We start from the raw sequence: 18,039 nt of genomic DNA, 5'->3' as shown, positions 1-18,039 counted from the left end.
ATACAGAGGATGCAGGAGAACAAGAGATCCAAGCAGACACCTGCAAAAATTTTCTAGGGTGATGGATAAAGAAACCCCGGGTCCAAAGCAATGCGCAGAGAAAAGTGTGCACATAGCACCCAGTCATCAGGTTCTGAGGGATAGTACTTCAAGACGAAATTGATAGAATATCTGTGCATCTGAGTGTCTTGAGATGCGATTCAGATAACTGGCAGGGACTTGGAGTTAAATATAGTACAAAGTATGTAGAAAGCTGGGCACATAAAAATAAGACAGTTATCAACCACAGAAAAAACAAAATCTTATGACAAAAGGAGGAGTAATCATAGTTTAATTTGTCTTAGTCATGAAAGTATTTACATAATCATAATCATGCAACTACTAAATACTGATCTAACAAAAATAACAATGTACCAGCCTTGGAAAGATGGTGAGATGGAAAGGATGCATGTTGTGGTGAGAATGTGATAAAAGGAGAGACTTGAAAGCTATTTCCTTGGTGGGACATCAATAAAAAGAGCTGAGAAATTAAGAGGTAGTAAGAAGAGAATATTGCTTAGCATATGAAGGTAAATATCAACAAGAGTTGAAAGTGATAGTAGAGGAAAATAATGGGAGAGAGGACAAGAAAGTACTATATTTCACAACATACTTTCTATAACTGTGACAAAAATAGCAAGTAAAACAGAAAAAGAAAGAAGAAATCACCTCAAATTTTATGCGTGAGAGATTGTTTTTATGTTGCTTTTGCTCTAGAAGCATTTCTGATGGAATTGAGTATCACAGGAGATTGCAGTGTGTTCCCCAGCATCCTCCCATCTTTACTAAGACACGATTCAATGGGGTCAGTTGAGATTAAAAGAGGTTGCTCAGAGAAAAGACAAGGCTGTCGTTGCCATCTGTCTAACCGCACCTTATGGTTATTAGATGAAAATCATCTGCTGACCTTCATCTTCAAAATCTTGTTCATAAATCTTTTACCAATCAAGTTGAGACCTTCCCTATACAAGGTGCTTTCTAGATTTCAACCACTGATCATGATGATGCAGTTTGGTATGATGTGTCTTCCCGGAACAGTTTTAAGAGTTCGATTCAAAAGCATAATCTTTGTGGAGCTGCCATACTTTACAGCACTACACTGAGCTACAACTAAAGGCACACATTGGAAGTGTGGTGCTTAAATTTCATTTAAACAGTTAAGCAAACTCGAATCCGTCAGACTCAGCAAAACCCCATGGCGATGATTTTGTACCAGACACTGAAAATAATAATATCTACATTTTACTGAATGCTTATTATATGCCAGGTAGTGTGGTAAATACTTATATTATCTTATTTAATAGTCAAAACAACCCTATAAATATCTACTGTTATTATCTCCGTTATATAGATAAGGAAATCTAGGATTATGGAGATTAGGACCCTTGCCCAGTGTCTTCAGCTAGGAATTAGGCAGATAAAAATCAAGACTAGAACTGGATTCAGAAACCCCTCTTTTAGAATTCTGTCTTCTCTAAAGAAGGGTCATCAGAATACCAAAAATATGCCATTGAAAGAGTGATGGGTGAGTTTGGAGACAAACGTATTTCTGACATGAGTCTTCATATATTTAAGCATAGAAGAGTTTGAGAAAATTCATATAACACAGTTGCAAAATGCACGCATATTAGTACTTGTGTCATTTTTACTCCATTATAATTCTGAGTCTTAATAATTTATAGATCTTAAGGAAATAATTTTTAAGACTGACACTTTTTAAAAGATTATTTTCAAAAGGACCTTTACCCTAGAATACTAGTCTATAAATTTCAATGCTGGAATTTTGGAGAGTTGAGAGTCAAAAGTGAACAGGAATGAAATTCATTGTTCCATTAAGCAAGAGAAGTATGTTAGCGGCAGAGATTGGCAAAAATCGGAGTGAAATACTGGGTCACAGTATTTCTTCTGGCCCTGACAGTGTGCTTGTACGTATGCCTTGCTTTGCACAGTAGATGTGTTCTTGAAAAGCTAGTGAATAATTAAAGCTTTGTAAGTAGAATTGTATTCTAGAAGCCCTAGGAATCTAATTTTTTAAAGATGATTACAGTAATCAATGTTTTTGAAATGTAAATGAAATCATCACCTACATTACATAATTTGTAACAGGCTTCCACAATTTGCTTGCAACCTTTCTTCCTTTCTTATATGATTCATCATCTACTGTATCCTGTCCCAACCCTACATGGTTCATGAGGGAAGAATATCAGTACTATATTCAGCCCCTAAAACAGTGTCCAGCACAATAAACGGACACTGGATGAATGAACTAAGCAATCCATTAATCTTTTCCTAGTTACTACATGTATATTAATGTCTCTCTACCTTTGCATATAATATTTCACAGCCTAGAATGATTTTCCAATGTTTTCATTTTATCCCTTCTGCAACAGTGAGTTCATATGTCAACTCCTTTCTAGATGTCGAATTCCTCTCTATATTCCCAAAAGATTACATTTATATATTTAGTGTAATAGGGGATAGTTTAAACCTTATCTTAGTCATTGGTTCCTGGCCTATAACAGCTAGCCAGAGCAATACACACAGACAATATGATGGTAAAAGTAAATTTAATCTAAATTTTCACACGCATGGCCAACTGTCAGTTCTTCCTAGGTTTCTGTTTATGCATATCTTCAAAAGCTAATTTGTGAAGCGTTCTTGAGGTCAGTAACTTCGTGGTTTTTCATGTCTAGCACCAGTGACAAGCAATGTGCATGGCACAGATAAATGGATACGTCCAAGCATGAATCCTTGTATTAATTAATTAGCCAGTGTGGTTGTGGGTAATGCTGGGCTAATTGTCTATGTGTGATCTCATTGACTCTTTTAAGCTATGGAATTCCCTCATGAGAATGCTATCCCTGATCCCTTATTCTGATATTTCTGAATAATCAGCAAAATACACATCTATTTCTAGATTGAATTCCCAAGTGCAAGAGAATCTTAGACTAGATTGTCTACACCAGGGTTTCTCAAAGATCTAGACTAGCAGCATCAGCACCTTCTGGGAACTTGTAGAAAAGCAAACAAAAAAGCCCAGGCTCACTCTGGGTTCACTGAATCAGAAACTCAAGGGGTGGGGCCCAGTGATCTGTGTTTTGGTACACACTGAAGTTTGAAAACTGGTCAGAAAGTTGTCCTTACTCTTCTGACATGAACAATGCAATGTTTCCTGGACCCAACCAACGACGTCAACATCCCTGTTAAAATAGTCAGGTTCTTTCTTCTGAAGAAATTAGACTTCATTGTAAGCCAGACAATGGGAATAAAATAGTAAACCTATGATTTAAAAAATCAGTATAGTAATCAATTGATGTCACTGTTATTCAGTTTTTATTGCATAATTTAAAACGAGTATATCTTAACTACGTTGTTTTAAACTGCATACCACAGCTGCATGGCGTTCTATGGTTCCAAACAGATAAAAATGAGTGAAATAAAACTAGGCAAGGTGAAGAGGAATCTTAAGGATTTTAAGTAAAGAATCCAGCCCCATATAGAAGCAGAGGAAGTAGTAAGCCTAAGGGTCAAATACTAACAACAAGAATAACAACAGTAGCAGCTGTGATTATTGAGTACTAATTTTAAGCTTGGTTCTTTATATATATTTTCCTCATTTGTCTCCATCTAGAAAGAGAGTCATTGTACAAATTAGGAAGCAAGGATACAGAAATATATCTTACCCAAGTTACAAAGACTAAAATGTTGTTAGTTATGTGTTTGATTTCAAGTCTTATGATCTTTCTACCACACCACTGAGCTGCCCAGGTAAGCAGAACAGTTTTTCAGTGTGAGGGTTAGAAAAAGAATCTGCAACTCGGTGCTTAATTAAGTCCCTAGGGGTGGAAGCCGACTTAAGGCACATAAGAGCGGTGGGTTCTTTCTTGAACCCACCTGGAAAGAACCCAACTGATAACAGGCAGGAAGTCCCAGCGATTCCTCAGGTCTGTATCTCACTGGCCCAGGGCTTGAGTGAGACTAAGCCTGCAGAGATTGGGTATTCTGAAGGTTAATAAAATCTGTACATACACAATGGGACTAGTTTTTCAGTAACAAAGGAAGGTTGATTGGCTTATAAGACTATGCTAAAGTATGCCTTAGGTGTTAAGTAGTGGATAAGCTCATAGACTCTGAAGCCAGTCTGCAACTTACTGGCTGTGTGACCTGGGCAAATTACTTAACATCTCTATGCCTGACTTTTCTCATCCCTAAAATAGGGATGACAATAGTGCCTGCCTCATGGGGTTTTTATGAGGCTTAAGTGAGTCAATATATGTAAAGTACAGTGCCTACACATAGTAAAAGCTGCATAAGCATTATTTCAAAAGACTCAGTTATCTTTTCAAATGTCCTTTCAATGTTTGACATGAATAAAGCACGAAAGCATGAAGAATAAAGAGCTTTTTTAAGTTTAGCTGGATCTGTTTAAATTTATAACTGAGTCCAACACCTATTACAGTTTTTTTTTCCCATAAAGCATAGAAAAAAAATCTGCTTTATGGGAAAAAGCTGTAATAAAATATTGATAAAAGATTTGAAAAAGGATAAAAGCCCACTCATAATTCAATCATCATTATCCAAATATTGCCACTTTTTACATAATACAATCTACTATTTGTCAATGACCAAATTTTACATTATTATAATTAGTGCATATATCCACATGTACTATTTTTATAATTACCCTTATGTCATAAATACTTCTGATTATAACTCATGTTCATAAACATGTTAATGACTGTTAGATATTTCCCTTTCTTTTATTCTTTGCATAATCAAGAAATTCAGTTTATTAACCATGAAACCCTTAGACCTTGGATAACTTTCATCTGATAGTAGAAAATGCTTCTTCTATCTAAAATGATCAGTAGTAAATCAAACATTGGAAGACATAGTTATTGGTTTTTAAATTGTTTGAAGGCAATGAAGGACTGAGTGCAATTGTTTTTTAATAATATATTACTAATGATTGAGAACTAAAGAAAATCAAACTTCCCATCAGTAATGTCAGTAAAACACTCAGCCCTTGGACTGTTTGTCATTATTCTGTTAGTCTTTCTTTCTTTTTTTTTTTTTTTTTTAGCAAGAAGGTGCTAGTTAGGGCTGGCGGAGAGAAGAAAACCATATCCACCAAATCAACTTCACATATGACTGTTGTATAAATAAACTCATCTTAATTGTAAAGAGGACACATATGAGGGTGAAGAAAAGACGTTATAAAAACATAATGTACAATCTGCTAAGCAAAAATGCCATCAAGTTCGCCAAAAGAGATAGGAGAGAACAAGCAGCTGATCATAAATCTTTAAACGGAATGTATCCACTGTAGTTCCTATATAAACACTTCACAAATGCTGGATTTTTCAATCCCAGAAGTGAAAAGAATCTTGCCTCTAATCCACTCTTGTTTTGCAGATGAAGAACAAGGCCTTAGAAAGAAAGCCACCAGCTCAACCTGAAGATGGGGCGGGAATTAGGATTCAAATCCAGGTCTCCAGATTCCCAAGACAGGGTCTTTTCCACAAGGCCACTGCAGCCATCCGTCAATTCAGACGTACACTACACTGTGACCTATGTGGTCACAATCATGCTATATACAAACTTTAGCCAAGTAGCACTTTTTCCTCTGTCTTAGTGCTTTCTCACTCAGAATCACATTAACTGCTCAATAGAGTTATAAATCCAACAACTTCAGTTGAACAATTCACAGCATCGAAAAGCTAGCTCAAACTCAAACTGAGTCCTTAAAATTTGATGTGGTAATTATGATCATGCTGTTTTATTTTCTATAGAAGTTAAGCCTAAAGAGGATCAAGAAAGAATACAAACAAGCTTAAAATAACAATTTCTTTGTAATAAGAAAATAAAAAATCAATAATGGGCAAACTAAGAGAGAGAGAGAGAGAGAGAGAGATTTAGTACATTGAGGTTCATCCATGGAATAAATAGAGGAACCATAACCTGATCCCAGATCTTCTAGCATTTAACAGGTTAGATTAGAATAATCTAAGTAGTCTGTTAGATTAATCCATTAGAATATTAGTTATATTTCATTGGAACATGCACCATCTGTATTGTATACCTCAGTGTATCACCAGAGTATACAATATCATAATCCCACCAGTGTGCATACTACAGGTAGAAAGGCTCAGCCTTAGAACAGCTAACAAATAGCAGGTTCTAAGGAAATACTGCTTATTGAATCAATCAACCAATGGTCTTATTTTATTTTATTTTATTTATTTTTTATTTTTTTTATTTATTTATTTTTTTTTTTTGAGACGGAGTCTCGCTCTGTCGCCCAGGCTGGAGTGCAGTGGCGCGATCTCGGCTCACTGCAAGCTCCGCCTCCCGGGTTCCCGCCATTCTCCTGCCTCAGCCTCCTGAGTAGCTGGGACTACAGGCGCCCACCACCGCGCCCGGCTAATTTTTTGTATTTTTAGTAGAGACGGGGTTTCACTGTGGTCTCGATCTCCTGACCTTGTGATCCGCCCGCCTCGGCCTCCCAAAGTGCTGGGATTACAGGCTTGAGCCACCGCGCCCGGCCGGATGGTCTTATTTTAAAAGACTGGCACTGATTGGTCTGTGCTATTGCTTTAGTTGTCTCCCTCACATTTATGTTATTGTTATTGAGGGTTTTGCTATATTTGCATAATCTGTTTGTTTTTTATGCTAATGCAAATCACAGCCCATAGTAAAAAAAAAAAGGACTCATTTCATCTCATCTTAAATTATCTGTAGGCTTGCAAATAAACAGTGATTTACATGGAAACTTTTATCTTGATACATAGCAAATATTTCTCTTTTAAATCCCAGAAGAAAGAAAGAAGTAAACCAAATTCAATTTTAAATAGTGCTAGAAATGTTGAAAATAGTTTGAAATGAAAGAAAACCCTTTAGATAAAATGTATAAATAGTCTAATTTAAAATTTTCCAGATTTAAACAGTTAGAATGATCATATAATAAATCTTATATAATAGTCTTGTTTGTAGAGAATCTAACCCCAATTTATTAAAATATGTGAAAGAGACTAAGGGCAAAAAAAAAAAAAAAAAGATAGAAAGAAAAGAAAGAAAAACAGCCCAACACATTTTGAAGCAGAAAGCGTATCTAGATTTTTCAGTTCCCAAGTATCTGAAAAGAAATTTCGCAATTTACCTGTGTTGAGGTTTGTTCAATCTGTTTGAGTGCTATCAGTACTGGAGGATTCGAGGATAACCTGATTGTTTCGCGTGGGTGATAATTGTAGAAGTGAATGAGGTAGGGAGACACTGGCATTGCTGCCTCCTCCTGCCTGCTTGTTAAAGGAATCTTTGGTGCGTTTAGTTATCTTCTGAACGGCCTGTGAAAGTTTCTGGATTCTTTTTCTGCAGTCTAGTCCCTTTGGGCTGCTTCTCAGGCTAATGGCCAATCCACAAACAAGAGAGAAACGAAAACCTAACCACAGAACGGCAGCTTCCCTTTACTTCTTTCTCGTAGTTTAAAGTCTCACTTTTAATTATGTGTGCTTTTTGAATCATCAGTCACGGGGCGTGTTTCAGGTAAAAAGCCAGGCAGAGTATGCACTACAGAAAAAAGAAAAGATCTGTGAAGGGGCAACAGGTGTCCTTTGGGACTTCTGCCCAGGTGCCATCAGTGGCATCGCAGCAGTTAAATACCACGGCCTCCCTGGGTGGGAGTCTCACATTCCCAAAGACAAGGAGACAGGGACTATTTCAAAAAGTAACTGGAGAGATGAGAAAGCTAAAATTAGAACTATTGACATAGATCCTAAAAAAATCCTACCGTGCTCTGCATGCAAGGATGCTAATAAGGAGATGAGGAAGAAGATGCTGGGGAAAATGGCATGTCATCTTAGCCTCAAACTCCTGCCATCTATTTTGCATATCTATTTTCAATCCCAAGTCTGTAGTACAGAAATGAAATATCTCTTCTACACACACTCTCTTAACTCTAAAGAGGGTGATAATAAAAGACAAGGCCCAGGCAGTAGGAGTCCTACAGTGCTCTTGATAAAGAACACATGTATGTGTTAGAGTTTCATAGAAACCATCTTGGAGCTTATCTGTGGATTCATAATTGAGGATGTACATCCTCATCACCTGAGTGCTTCTTAAATATCTGAGTTGCAGGTATTACAGGATGTCCAGTGGTTCTGAGATGTACCCCTGATTGAGACCATTGTTAGTGGCCAGAATTTACACAGTTTATGTTTTAAATCCACCCAAGGTGTAATACTTGGCTCAATATATCTCCATCCCCAGACCCACAAGATGTTATATAACTGCCTCAAAACTAAGTCCTAGCAAAATAGAGACAAATTCAGGTGTTGGAGAAGTTACTATTAAAACTGTAGAATAAGCACAAAAGAAATCCCTTTTGGTAAATTTAAGTTTTTGTGGGAGTTAATGAAGATGATTTATTGAGTGTCTATGCATGTACTTGCTGCTAAATCTCCCAAAATGGCAGAGGACCAATTTCTACCATCCAGGATCTCACAGTCTAGTGTAAAGACAGACACAGTTAAAAAATGATGAAAGTCAGATTATAGTTCTAAAGAGTTATAAATACTTTATTAGCATGAGTTTTATTTAATAATCATGACATTATAGTATGGCACTTGGGATGGGTATAAGAATTCTTATTTTGCAGAGAAACAGAGGTAAGATGAGTTGCCTAAGTCATTTAGTCTTTATGAGCCTTTGTTTTGTTATAAAATAAAGTTAAAATGCCCAATCACAGGGTCTTAAGGGAGATTGTATATATTAAAAGCCTTTTGAAAAAGTACAAAGTGTTTCGTGAATGTTATTTATGGGTGTAAACATGTGACAATTCAGGAAACCCAAAATTAATAGATGCAATAAACCCTTATTGGTCACTCAGTAGCACAAACCACCATACCTAATAAGGTTGGTACTTCAAAAACTTAAAAGCATAAAAGAACAAGGATAAGGGAATGCTAAGTAGGTTGACCTCCCCCAGACCTATTACTGAGGCTAACAAGCCTCATAATAATCTAAGGCAGGAAACAGGTTAGGCAGGTAGCTAGCTAAGCGGAATAGCTTTTATAGGAGGTACGTAGCTTGAGTTCAAATGTTCTCCCACACAATAATTTTGTTTAAATAAACCAAAGGGGAAACAAAAGGCAGGGCAGGAATTATGGCTGTGGAATGTTAAGTGCCTCTTTGGAGCTCATTAATTACTGTAAGACTTTATATTCTAGCCCCCCAGATAACCTACTAGAACTCTGAAAGATGAATGGAGAAGACCCATAAAATGTTAGAAATCAACAGCTCTTAATCCTGTTCATATATCCCTACATTGTAAGCTTTTAGAGGGCAAGTCAATAAACTATTTATATCTCTGTCCCCCGCACTTAATAATGTGCCTGGAACAATGTGGCAACTCAGTATTTTAAATTAAATGAACTGGACCCCCTTTGATATTTAAGAATCTTGATACCCAGAGAGGAAAAGATTTGTCCAAATTTACACCATGAGAGCTGGAGTGAGAACCTGTATTTCCTATGCTCAGTGACTATATATCATGATTTTACTGAATTATATTTTACTTATCTCACTATACTGGCTCAGTCTTTCATTATTGTTGTTGTTATTGTTTAACCACAAAATAGCTCTTCTTAAAACCACTTTCCAGTTCTGATGTACTAATGATTGCATAGACATTTCCTTTCTCCCCTGCAGCGTAAATCATCCTGGCTTCAGAGAAATGACTCTTCTATACCTTAAGTGTGTTGGTTCATGGCCCAGACTGAACTCGGATGGCTGGTATGAAATCTAGAACACAGAATTGAATCTTCCTCGGGAATACATGTGCAGGTCTCTCTTGAGAGAGCAAGTCAAGCCACTCCCGTCCAAGTTCTGGAATCACACTGATGTTTCTGGGAGCCCTCCTGGTACCTAAATTTCCTGCACTTCTCCCAACTTACAATCTTCTGGATCCATGAAGTCGGCCTAAAAAACTAATTAAGGCTATCCAACGCATATAATCTGAGTCCCCACTATGCAAACTAAAATGTTCTACCTGAGATAGACACCTAGGTGGTTGCTGGAAAGTTAAAGGCTCAGATTTTTCCCACAAGAAGGTTAATATAGTAGTGAAACTGGAAGAGTGAAATTGTCAAGATCAGAGATTGCATTTTAGTTTCAGAACTAGGCACATTGGGTACATATCGGATGCTCAGTAAATATTTGTTTAAATAAAAAGCACAAAAATCACAATGTTGATTGTAAGAAATGCCAGTATGTGAGGGACAAACAAGTACTTAGGTCATATAAAATATACCAATAAATATTAATTTAATGTGGCAAGGGACATGTCAAAGGAATCTCAAAAGGGTTGAACAGAGAGGTATGACAATAGAAAAGGATAAAGCTATATTTACTCTGTTTAGAAGTGCCTTGATTTAAGTAGTCAAATATCACATTACCATGAGTTAACAGCAGACTTTGTCAGGAGCTTAACATGAACGTACAGAATAAATATTTAAGGATAATTGGGGGTTGAAAGTAAGTGATTGGAGGATGAGCAGCAAGGGTATTTAAAAGTAAGTTTGTTTTCTGATCTAACTATGAGACACGCAGTGTCTTTTTCATTTCATTTTTGTTGTTTCCAAAAACAACCAGAAGACCTAGAACATGATCCCATATCCACGAGCCTTCATATTTATTAGTCAGATAATATCAAATCTTCTCTACTGAGGTGCCTGGAGTGGTGTCATTCATTCTCAGATACAATCAGTTCCCCGAGATCGACACCAGTGCTTCTTAAATGTTAAGGTGCATAGAAATGACCATTAGATTTTGTTCAAATCCAGATTTGATTTGGTAGATCTGGAGTAGGGACTGAGATTCTGTATTTCTAACAAATTCCCAGGTGATGCAAATGCTGCCGGTCTGTAGAACACCAGTAGTAATGCCCTACATCAGTGGTTAACTCTGGTCATCCATTAGCATCACTTGGGAGCCATTTAAAAATACTTATGCCAAGATCCCACCCCAGAACTAATTAAACCCAAATTATTAGGGGTATGGCCTAAGCATCTTTACATTTGAAAAGCTCTACAGGTGTTTCTATAGGTAATATGCCAGCTTGAGGCTGGAAATCTACCTAGACAAAGAAAAGTGTGATATAGGTGGGGGTCAGTGGGAGGTGAGTGTGTGTGTGTGTGTGTGTGAGAGAGAGAGAGAGAAAGAGAGAGAGAAGAGGAGAGGAAAGAGGAGGGGAAAATAGAGGAGAAAGGAGGAAAGAAGAAAGGAGGGGAGGGGAGGGGAGGAGAGAAGAAGGGCTAGAAAATGAGAGAAGAAAAGAGGCGAGGGGAGGGGAGGGGGAGAGGAAGGAAGAGGAGGAGAGGAAGGGAGGGAGGGGGAAGGAAGAAAGGGAGGAAGGGAAAAGGGAGGGAGGAAGGAGGGAAGGAAGGAAGGAAGGAAGGAAGGAATGAAGGAAGGAAAAAAGCCTCTTTCCTCACTCTAAATCATGCTTCTCAAACATTAATGTGCATACAAATTACCTAGGTATTTTGTCAAAATTCTAATTCTGACTCAATAGACCTGGAGTAAATATGGAGATTCTGCAGTTCTGAAAAATTTGTCTGCAAAGCACATTTTGACTATCGAGTCTAAATCAGTGGTTTTCAAACACTGCTGTACCTAGGGACCTCTAAAGGAAACATATATGCTTTTTTCTTCCACCCCAATATTCTAATTTCTTGGTATGCAGTGCCATCCCAGGATGAGTATGTTTAGAAAGTATGTCAGGTGATTCTAGTGTGCAGCAAACTTTGTGCACCACTTGTCTAAATACTAAACATTTTAACTCATTTAAGAATCTCAAGCCCTTAAGATATGCAAGGCACAAATTCCATCAGAGCTGCTAGGACTATGTACCAACCCAAAGCTTTGAGACAATGTTAAGTACATGGTGCACAAAAATCACTGAAATTAGATCATGGATTAAACCTCAGGTCAATTGATTTATTTTCCTCTCTTCTTTATGGTGTATGACAGGGAGTGATGCAAAATTGTAAATAAGGAAGCAAAAATAAATTGATTTTATTTGTAAATAGCTGAAGTTCAACTTTCCGGACTCTGGACAACTGCTCTAAGAAAGGTTTTCAAATGCTAGAGGTAACGTGAAGGTTGTCAAGTGTTGGCGATGGGATTCAAGACTAAACGGGCCATTAGATCGGGGTATGGGATAGAGAACTCTGGAATCCTCAACTGAATCATACAATATGACTCTATCTTTAAAGAGTTTCTAATAGAAAAGTATTATATATAGATACATTAGGGAATGTCTTCCTAGAATTAGATTTGAATCTGTTGGGGGAAGAAGTTTGTACATGGCAGCATAAAACGTGAAAGATGCACCAATTAGAGTATTGCACCAATACACATTCCTCTTAATACACTCTTTTTGGCTGGAATAAAAATTTCAAGTTAGCTACCATCGTTAGCCGTGCCATTTGCATCAACTTAGAAAGTCAGGCCAATGTATAAGTAATAAGCCATTCTTAATCTGATTGTCAAGCAGCTAACAAAGCTTCATTAAGAAAGTCCAGGAACTAACATGCATAAAGACTTTCATCATATTTTTTTTTTCAGAGGCAATTATGAGACTTCGGCAAAACGACCACAGTGTTGGCCTACGGCAAAAGTCTTCATTGTCTTTGGATCAGTGCTGTGATTCACTGTATCATTGCTGTCTGGATTGACATAAAACTTCTGAACTGATTCTTTTTGGATATATTTCTGAGATTCTTTCTCCTTTCTGAACTCAAAAGACTGAAAGAATAGCTAGAACTTTACTGTTAGCAATCTGACCATTAAACCACCTGGAATGCTGAGTGACACGTAGCATGTTTTACAGGCAATGAAGGAAAATAAAAGATTACTGCTGAGAGATACAGCCTCTTTTTATGATTGCCCAGGAATTAGTATACACATTGGAGGCAAAACTGTTACCAAGAACCCTTGTCAAATAACTAAATTTAGTGAACAAATACCAGGTGTCATCGAAGCAAGAAAAACTGTTTCATAGTAAAATGATACTCTTTTCCTGTTGTTAACCTTATGTCCCAGAAATACTTAGTCAACTAGAATATTACAAACCTTTATGTGTTAAGAACTGGCTTTTTATTTTAAAATGGAGTTTATAATAGAGTTAATAATATACGCCTCAAGTATATTTATAGACATGGATTCTCTCATATGTGTACATCATTGTCAGACATGGAGATGCCCATCAACGTATCATAAGAATAATTTGCCGGAACTGAAAATTGCCGGCTAGTCTTAATCCATGTTGATTCAGCTCTTTTTATACTGTAAATGCTTACCTAGGTTCAAGTACTTTAAATCTGCCAATTAAATACTTAAAATACTGTATTGAACATAGAACTGCTATCATTCAACACTCCAGTTTCATTAATCAGCCCAGAAATAGGTAACTCACCACCATTCTCTGATCCTAAGTACATTACCACAGTGACTGACATTCCTGGTTTAAAAATAAAATCTTGTTTCAAATATAGCTTCCCGAGTTCTGGGTAATGAATATAGTTTCATAAAAGTTGACATCATTTCTTCTGATTTCACCAGAATTAAATACATCCAGTATGCCTCCTGGATATCTGACCACCATATCACTCAAGGCTCTCACAACCTGGTGGGCGTTTTAAGGAAAAGGAGAAACAGACCTGCATAGATGGGGTTAAATCCAAAAGATATCTAATCTTGTGATTAGAATACTCGTTGTGTTTATGTGTGTTCAATAGGCCATTCAGAAGTTGATTTTTACAGTTCATTTATCAGTTGGTATGTATACATTATGCAGATTTGCTTATGAGGAGAACATTGAAATATACATGTCCAGAACTAGTAAATGCATTATGCTTGGAAACCAAGCAGTACTCCCATACACTGTTCTTCTTAGAGGTCAGTTCTAACGCATGCTGTTCCAAATAGACCCAATTTCTCTGCTGATATATATTCAAAATGCAGTAGGATGTGGTCATACACACCCAGAAATACCATCTTCATGAGGTGGGGGTGGTGAAATTCAAATATATATATATATATTTTTAGCAATGCATTATTGGATATCAGATACAAACGTGCCTGTCAGCAATTCTAAAGCAAATGAAATAGATTTATCTGAGTCCATCCATTATAAAGAAAAGATACTGCTTTACCAACACATACCTCCTCCTCCTCCATTTTGGGGGGACTCTCCCCACCTCCCCCCAAAAACTCATCACACTTCACTACGCAACTGATGGAGTATTAAACACTGTCTTCCAAGCTGTGGGAGTGAAAAAGAAGTCGCCTTCCTGCCACTCTTCCCCAGTGCTGCAACGGACATAGCATCTCCTCCTCTATCGACCTAGTGTGATGCTCGCTCCCCAAGCACTGCAGTCCCCTCGCCGAGGATTGCCTTGGCCACACGCACATGCAGCGGGAAGTCCCCCGATAGGGACAACCACATACCTTTGCTCTCCATTTCGGTCCCTTTCGAGTGCTGGGAAGTTCAATGGAAGTTGGCCGGAAGATGTGGGCCCGCTTCAGATTCCCAAATCTGGGAAGCCAATCTGATGATTTCGCCCGTACTTCCTTCCTTCCCCTCAGGCTTCCTGAAAGATGGGATTTCTTAAACCTTGAAGCTGCAATCAGCCACCAAAGGACACTTAGGAGCAGCAGCAGATTGCCTCTACAGGGGATACGTTGCGACGCGCATCTGATACTGAAATGCATGCACGGTGCCCGCTTAGATTTTTTTTTTTTTTTTTTTTTTTTTTTTTTTTTTTTTTTTTTTTTACCTGGGTCTGGAAGCTGCAGGCAGGAGCTGTCCTCCGAGCGTGGTGCTGCAGGTGTAGTGACAGATCATCCCACTTTGCTCTCTGGATGTACAGCAGATTTGCATGGGCGCTGGCACGCATGCGCAGGGCGTCCCCCCTCCCCTTTTCACCGCCTCCCGCTCCCCCGCCCCCTTCGCCTCGCTCCCCAATACGGTCCTCAGTTATCCCAGCTGAGGAGCTGTAGCATTCGGTCACAGGGAAGCGCTGCTAAAAATAAACGCCGGACCGGATTTTCCTCTGCAAACTAGAAAATGGATTGGACTGGTACTGCGTGCATCAGGACGAATTACTGAAGTCTTAGAGGAGGCTAGTGTCTCCAGGCAGGGTATGGTTTTATTCAGAAGGCAGAGAGGAGAGATTTACGAATCGTTTTTAATGTTCACAATTTGGGTTTCTCTTTCTACTTGCTGCAGTAACTTTCCAGCTGTCTGCTTCCCTCTCCTCTCCCCACTGACTTCACATTGCTTGCTATATTCCTGTATGTGTTTTGTTGTTCGAGAGTGGGGTGAGAGTACTTATGGAACTGTCAAAGGTTAATATTCTCTCGCTTCTTTGTTAGTCAGTCTCAGTGTTTTCCTGCCTGCCTCCACCTCAAAACTGTTCCATGAGCAGGCTCCAAGGCTTCTAAAGTTCTTCAAACAAAGCCACTGAGGATATTTTGAGGTGCTCTTTTTAGCTTTTTTCCAACAACCTGCAAGAAGTCCCCAAAGGTGGGGAGACACCTTTTTGATATAAGTACTTCCAAATGCAATACCTAATCATTTTTGTGAAGTTGCAGAGATAGAATATTTTTCTTGTACAGAGCTCTAGAGGAAGATGCAAAACCAAAAACCTCCTGAAGTACTACCTTCATATCAAAATATTTCTAAAGCCCACACTGTATTTAGTTTATATGCAAAATGTTTAATAGGAAAAATTGTGTTGGATTTACTACTTTTATTTTTTTTTCAATAGTCCAGATTTTCCTGAGGTGATCATCTCTCCTTGAGAATAATAATCTTATTCTCCAGAAGTCCAGAAAACCCTGTTATCTGGAATGGTTAAGGAAGGAGATGTGCAGATTCGTCACGTATTCTAGTTCACAAAAGATCCTTCCACAGTAGGCTTCTAGTCGCAATTTTCAAAACATTGAAATATAATAAAATGTACTCCCAACAAGAAACCTGGAGTTATCTCTAATTTAATCTTTTTCTGGTGATTCAGAGGGCATCCTTTGATTTTTCCAATGCCTTAGGGCCATGATTACAAATATTAACCATGGATGGTTCAGCCACACATGGACATTATTAGTGGAGGACTCCCACTAATGAACTGCGTGGGTCAGCAACACCTGGATCCATTCAGCATTTAAGAGTATCGGATTGCAGAGGCCACAGCCTAGGGCCTACTAGCTTTTAGGTTCTCCAATTGTACGCCAAAGTACATGTTAGGAAGAATCACAAAACTCAGGATTTCTTTTCAGTGTTGAATAGGCTTAGAAAGTAGGCTAAGGGTAGGAGTAGTGTTCCTCCTTAAGAACAACAGCCTATTTCATTGAGATAAATAATTTCTGCTCTTAATACTGCACCCCATTACATGCTCATTCCTTCTCAAAGGTTTTAGAACAGGAGATATCTTTAGAATGCATCTCTGTGTACTCTTCATATTTATTCTTTTACAGATGGAGAAGCTAAAGGCAGGGGAGGAGTGGCACATGATAAGAGTCACATGGTGAACCAGATCTGGGTTCAGAACCTAAGCGTCATACTTCAAAGGCAGAGGCAAGCCATCTAATCCAGAATGCTTTTTCATATAACTGCCTTCCCATTATCTACAGTGAATAAGAACAGGGAGAACCTTCTAGTTCATAATTTATCATTATTTTTATACATAATTTTAAGAACCCAGATGCTTTATTAAATAGAAAGCAAATCAAATTTAATGCAAAATTTGTGGTCTGACATTCAAGATCTTTCCATTCTTCTCCAAGCTTAACTCCTAGACATATTATCCTAAACAAACCTCAATATTTTCCTTTTTTTTAAACCAGGAGAATGTGGGATCACAGACCCCCACCACCACAAATTATGCAGTCTGGTTTCCCACTTGTGGGGAAATTGCAGGGGTCAGCACATCTGGAGTACAATGGACAAACCTTGACTGAGAGAACCACCTTCTTGATCACAATAGCTCCTCTGTCAAGATTTTTCTTACCTTTGCTTACATCATCATTGCTGTCAGATCTTGACCTCATCAAACCACTACCTACCACAAGTGTCTACAAATTCAAATCTTATATTTTCCTCTAGATCCAACAAAAACTCCATCTCCTTTCTACAGTCTTCCCTGATACTCTCAGTCTGAAAATATTCTCTACCAAGAACACTGATGATCCGCTCACTAATGGTTCCAAAACTGATGATTTACTTTTCCATCACTATTTTCTATTCTGTATCAGAATAATTTATGTATATATCTTGTTCCTTTTTCCCACCCTTATTTTTTAAATGGCCTCCTTTTTCTTTCTTCAGTGTAGTCTACAGCGTGTCCTAAACATAGATAACAATAAAAATGTTTCACGAATTAGTAGCATTTAACATGCATGTTTTTGTGTACTTTACCATGTGACATTAACTACACTCACCATGATAACAAAATGATGATAATATTGACCTAACATTGCTCAGAGCTTACTATGTGCCAGGCACTATAAAGATTCTAAATGTTTTAGTGACTATTATCTTTATAAAGCTATATGAACATGCAAATGGCCAACAAATATATGAAAAAAAATGTTCAACATCACTTATCAGCAGAGAAATGCTTATCATCTTCAATAGACTTTATGCTTCTGTGGGGGCAAAGATCATGTTTTATTCATACTTTAACCTCTCTGTGCTCCAGGTTGCTTATCTTTAAAATAGAGATATCATTTCACCCCAGTTAGGATGGCTATTATCAAAAGACAAAGAAAATAAAGCACATGCTAGTGAGGAAGCAGACAGAAGAGAATTCTTATGCACTGTTGGTGGGAATGTAAACTAGTACAATCACTATGGAGAACAGTATGGAGTTTTCAAAAAAAAAACAAAAAAACCTAGAACTACCATATGATCCAGCGATCCCACTACTGGGAATCTTCTTT

At 37.9% G+C, this 18,039-nt stretch overlaps 1 protein-coding gene and 1 non-coding gene across 3 annotated transcripts in view; both read right to left on the bottom strand.

Moving 5' to 3' along the window:
* Nucleotides 1–14,959, bottom strand: part of FGF12 (fibroblast growth factor 12) — a 588,596-nt gene extending 573,637 nt beyond the window's left edge. Inside the window, exons 1-2 of one of the 2 annotated variants that reach the window (XM_005545394.4) lie at nt 14,877–14,959; nt 14,548–14,690 (exon numbers count right to left, since the gene is read on the bottom strand). In XM_005545394.4, coding sequence (XP_005545451.1) covers nt 14,548–14,560 — 13 coding nt within the window. In that variant the 5' untranslated portion in view covers nt 14,561–14,690; nt 14,877–14,959. The remainder of the gene's footprint in view (nt 1–14,547; nt 14,691–14,876) is intronic. The other variant, XM_045385234.2, reaches the window with a different exon arrangement.
* Nucleotides 14,960–16,941: 1,982 nt separating this feature from the next.
* Nucleotides 16,942–17,103, bottom strand: LOC123572126 (U1 spliceosomal RNA). Its single transcript, XR_006696458.2, has one exon. It is a non-coding gene; the product is annotated as a U1 spliceosomal RNA (small nuclear RNA).
* Nucleotides 17,104–18,039: the final 936 nt, after the last annotated feature.

The sequence above is a fragment of the Macaca fascicularis genome, chromosome 2 (assembly GCF_037993035.2).
Source record: "Macaca fascicularis isolate 582-1 chromosome 2, T2T-MFA8v1.1".
Classification (NCBI taxonomy): Eukaryota; Metazoa; Chordata; class Mammalia; order Primates; family Cercopithecidae; genus Macaca; species Macaca fascicularis.
Note: the sequence above shows the minus strand (reverse complement) of the source record. Positions and strands in the feature narration are given on the sequence as shown.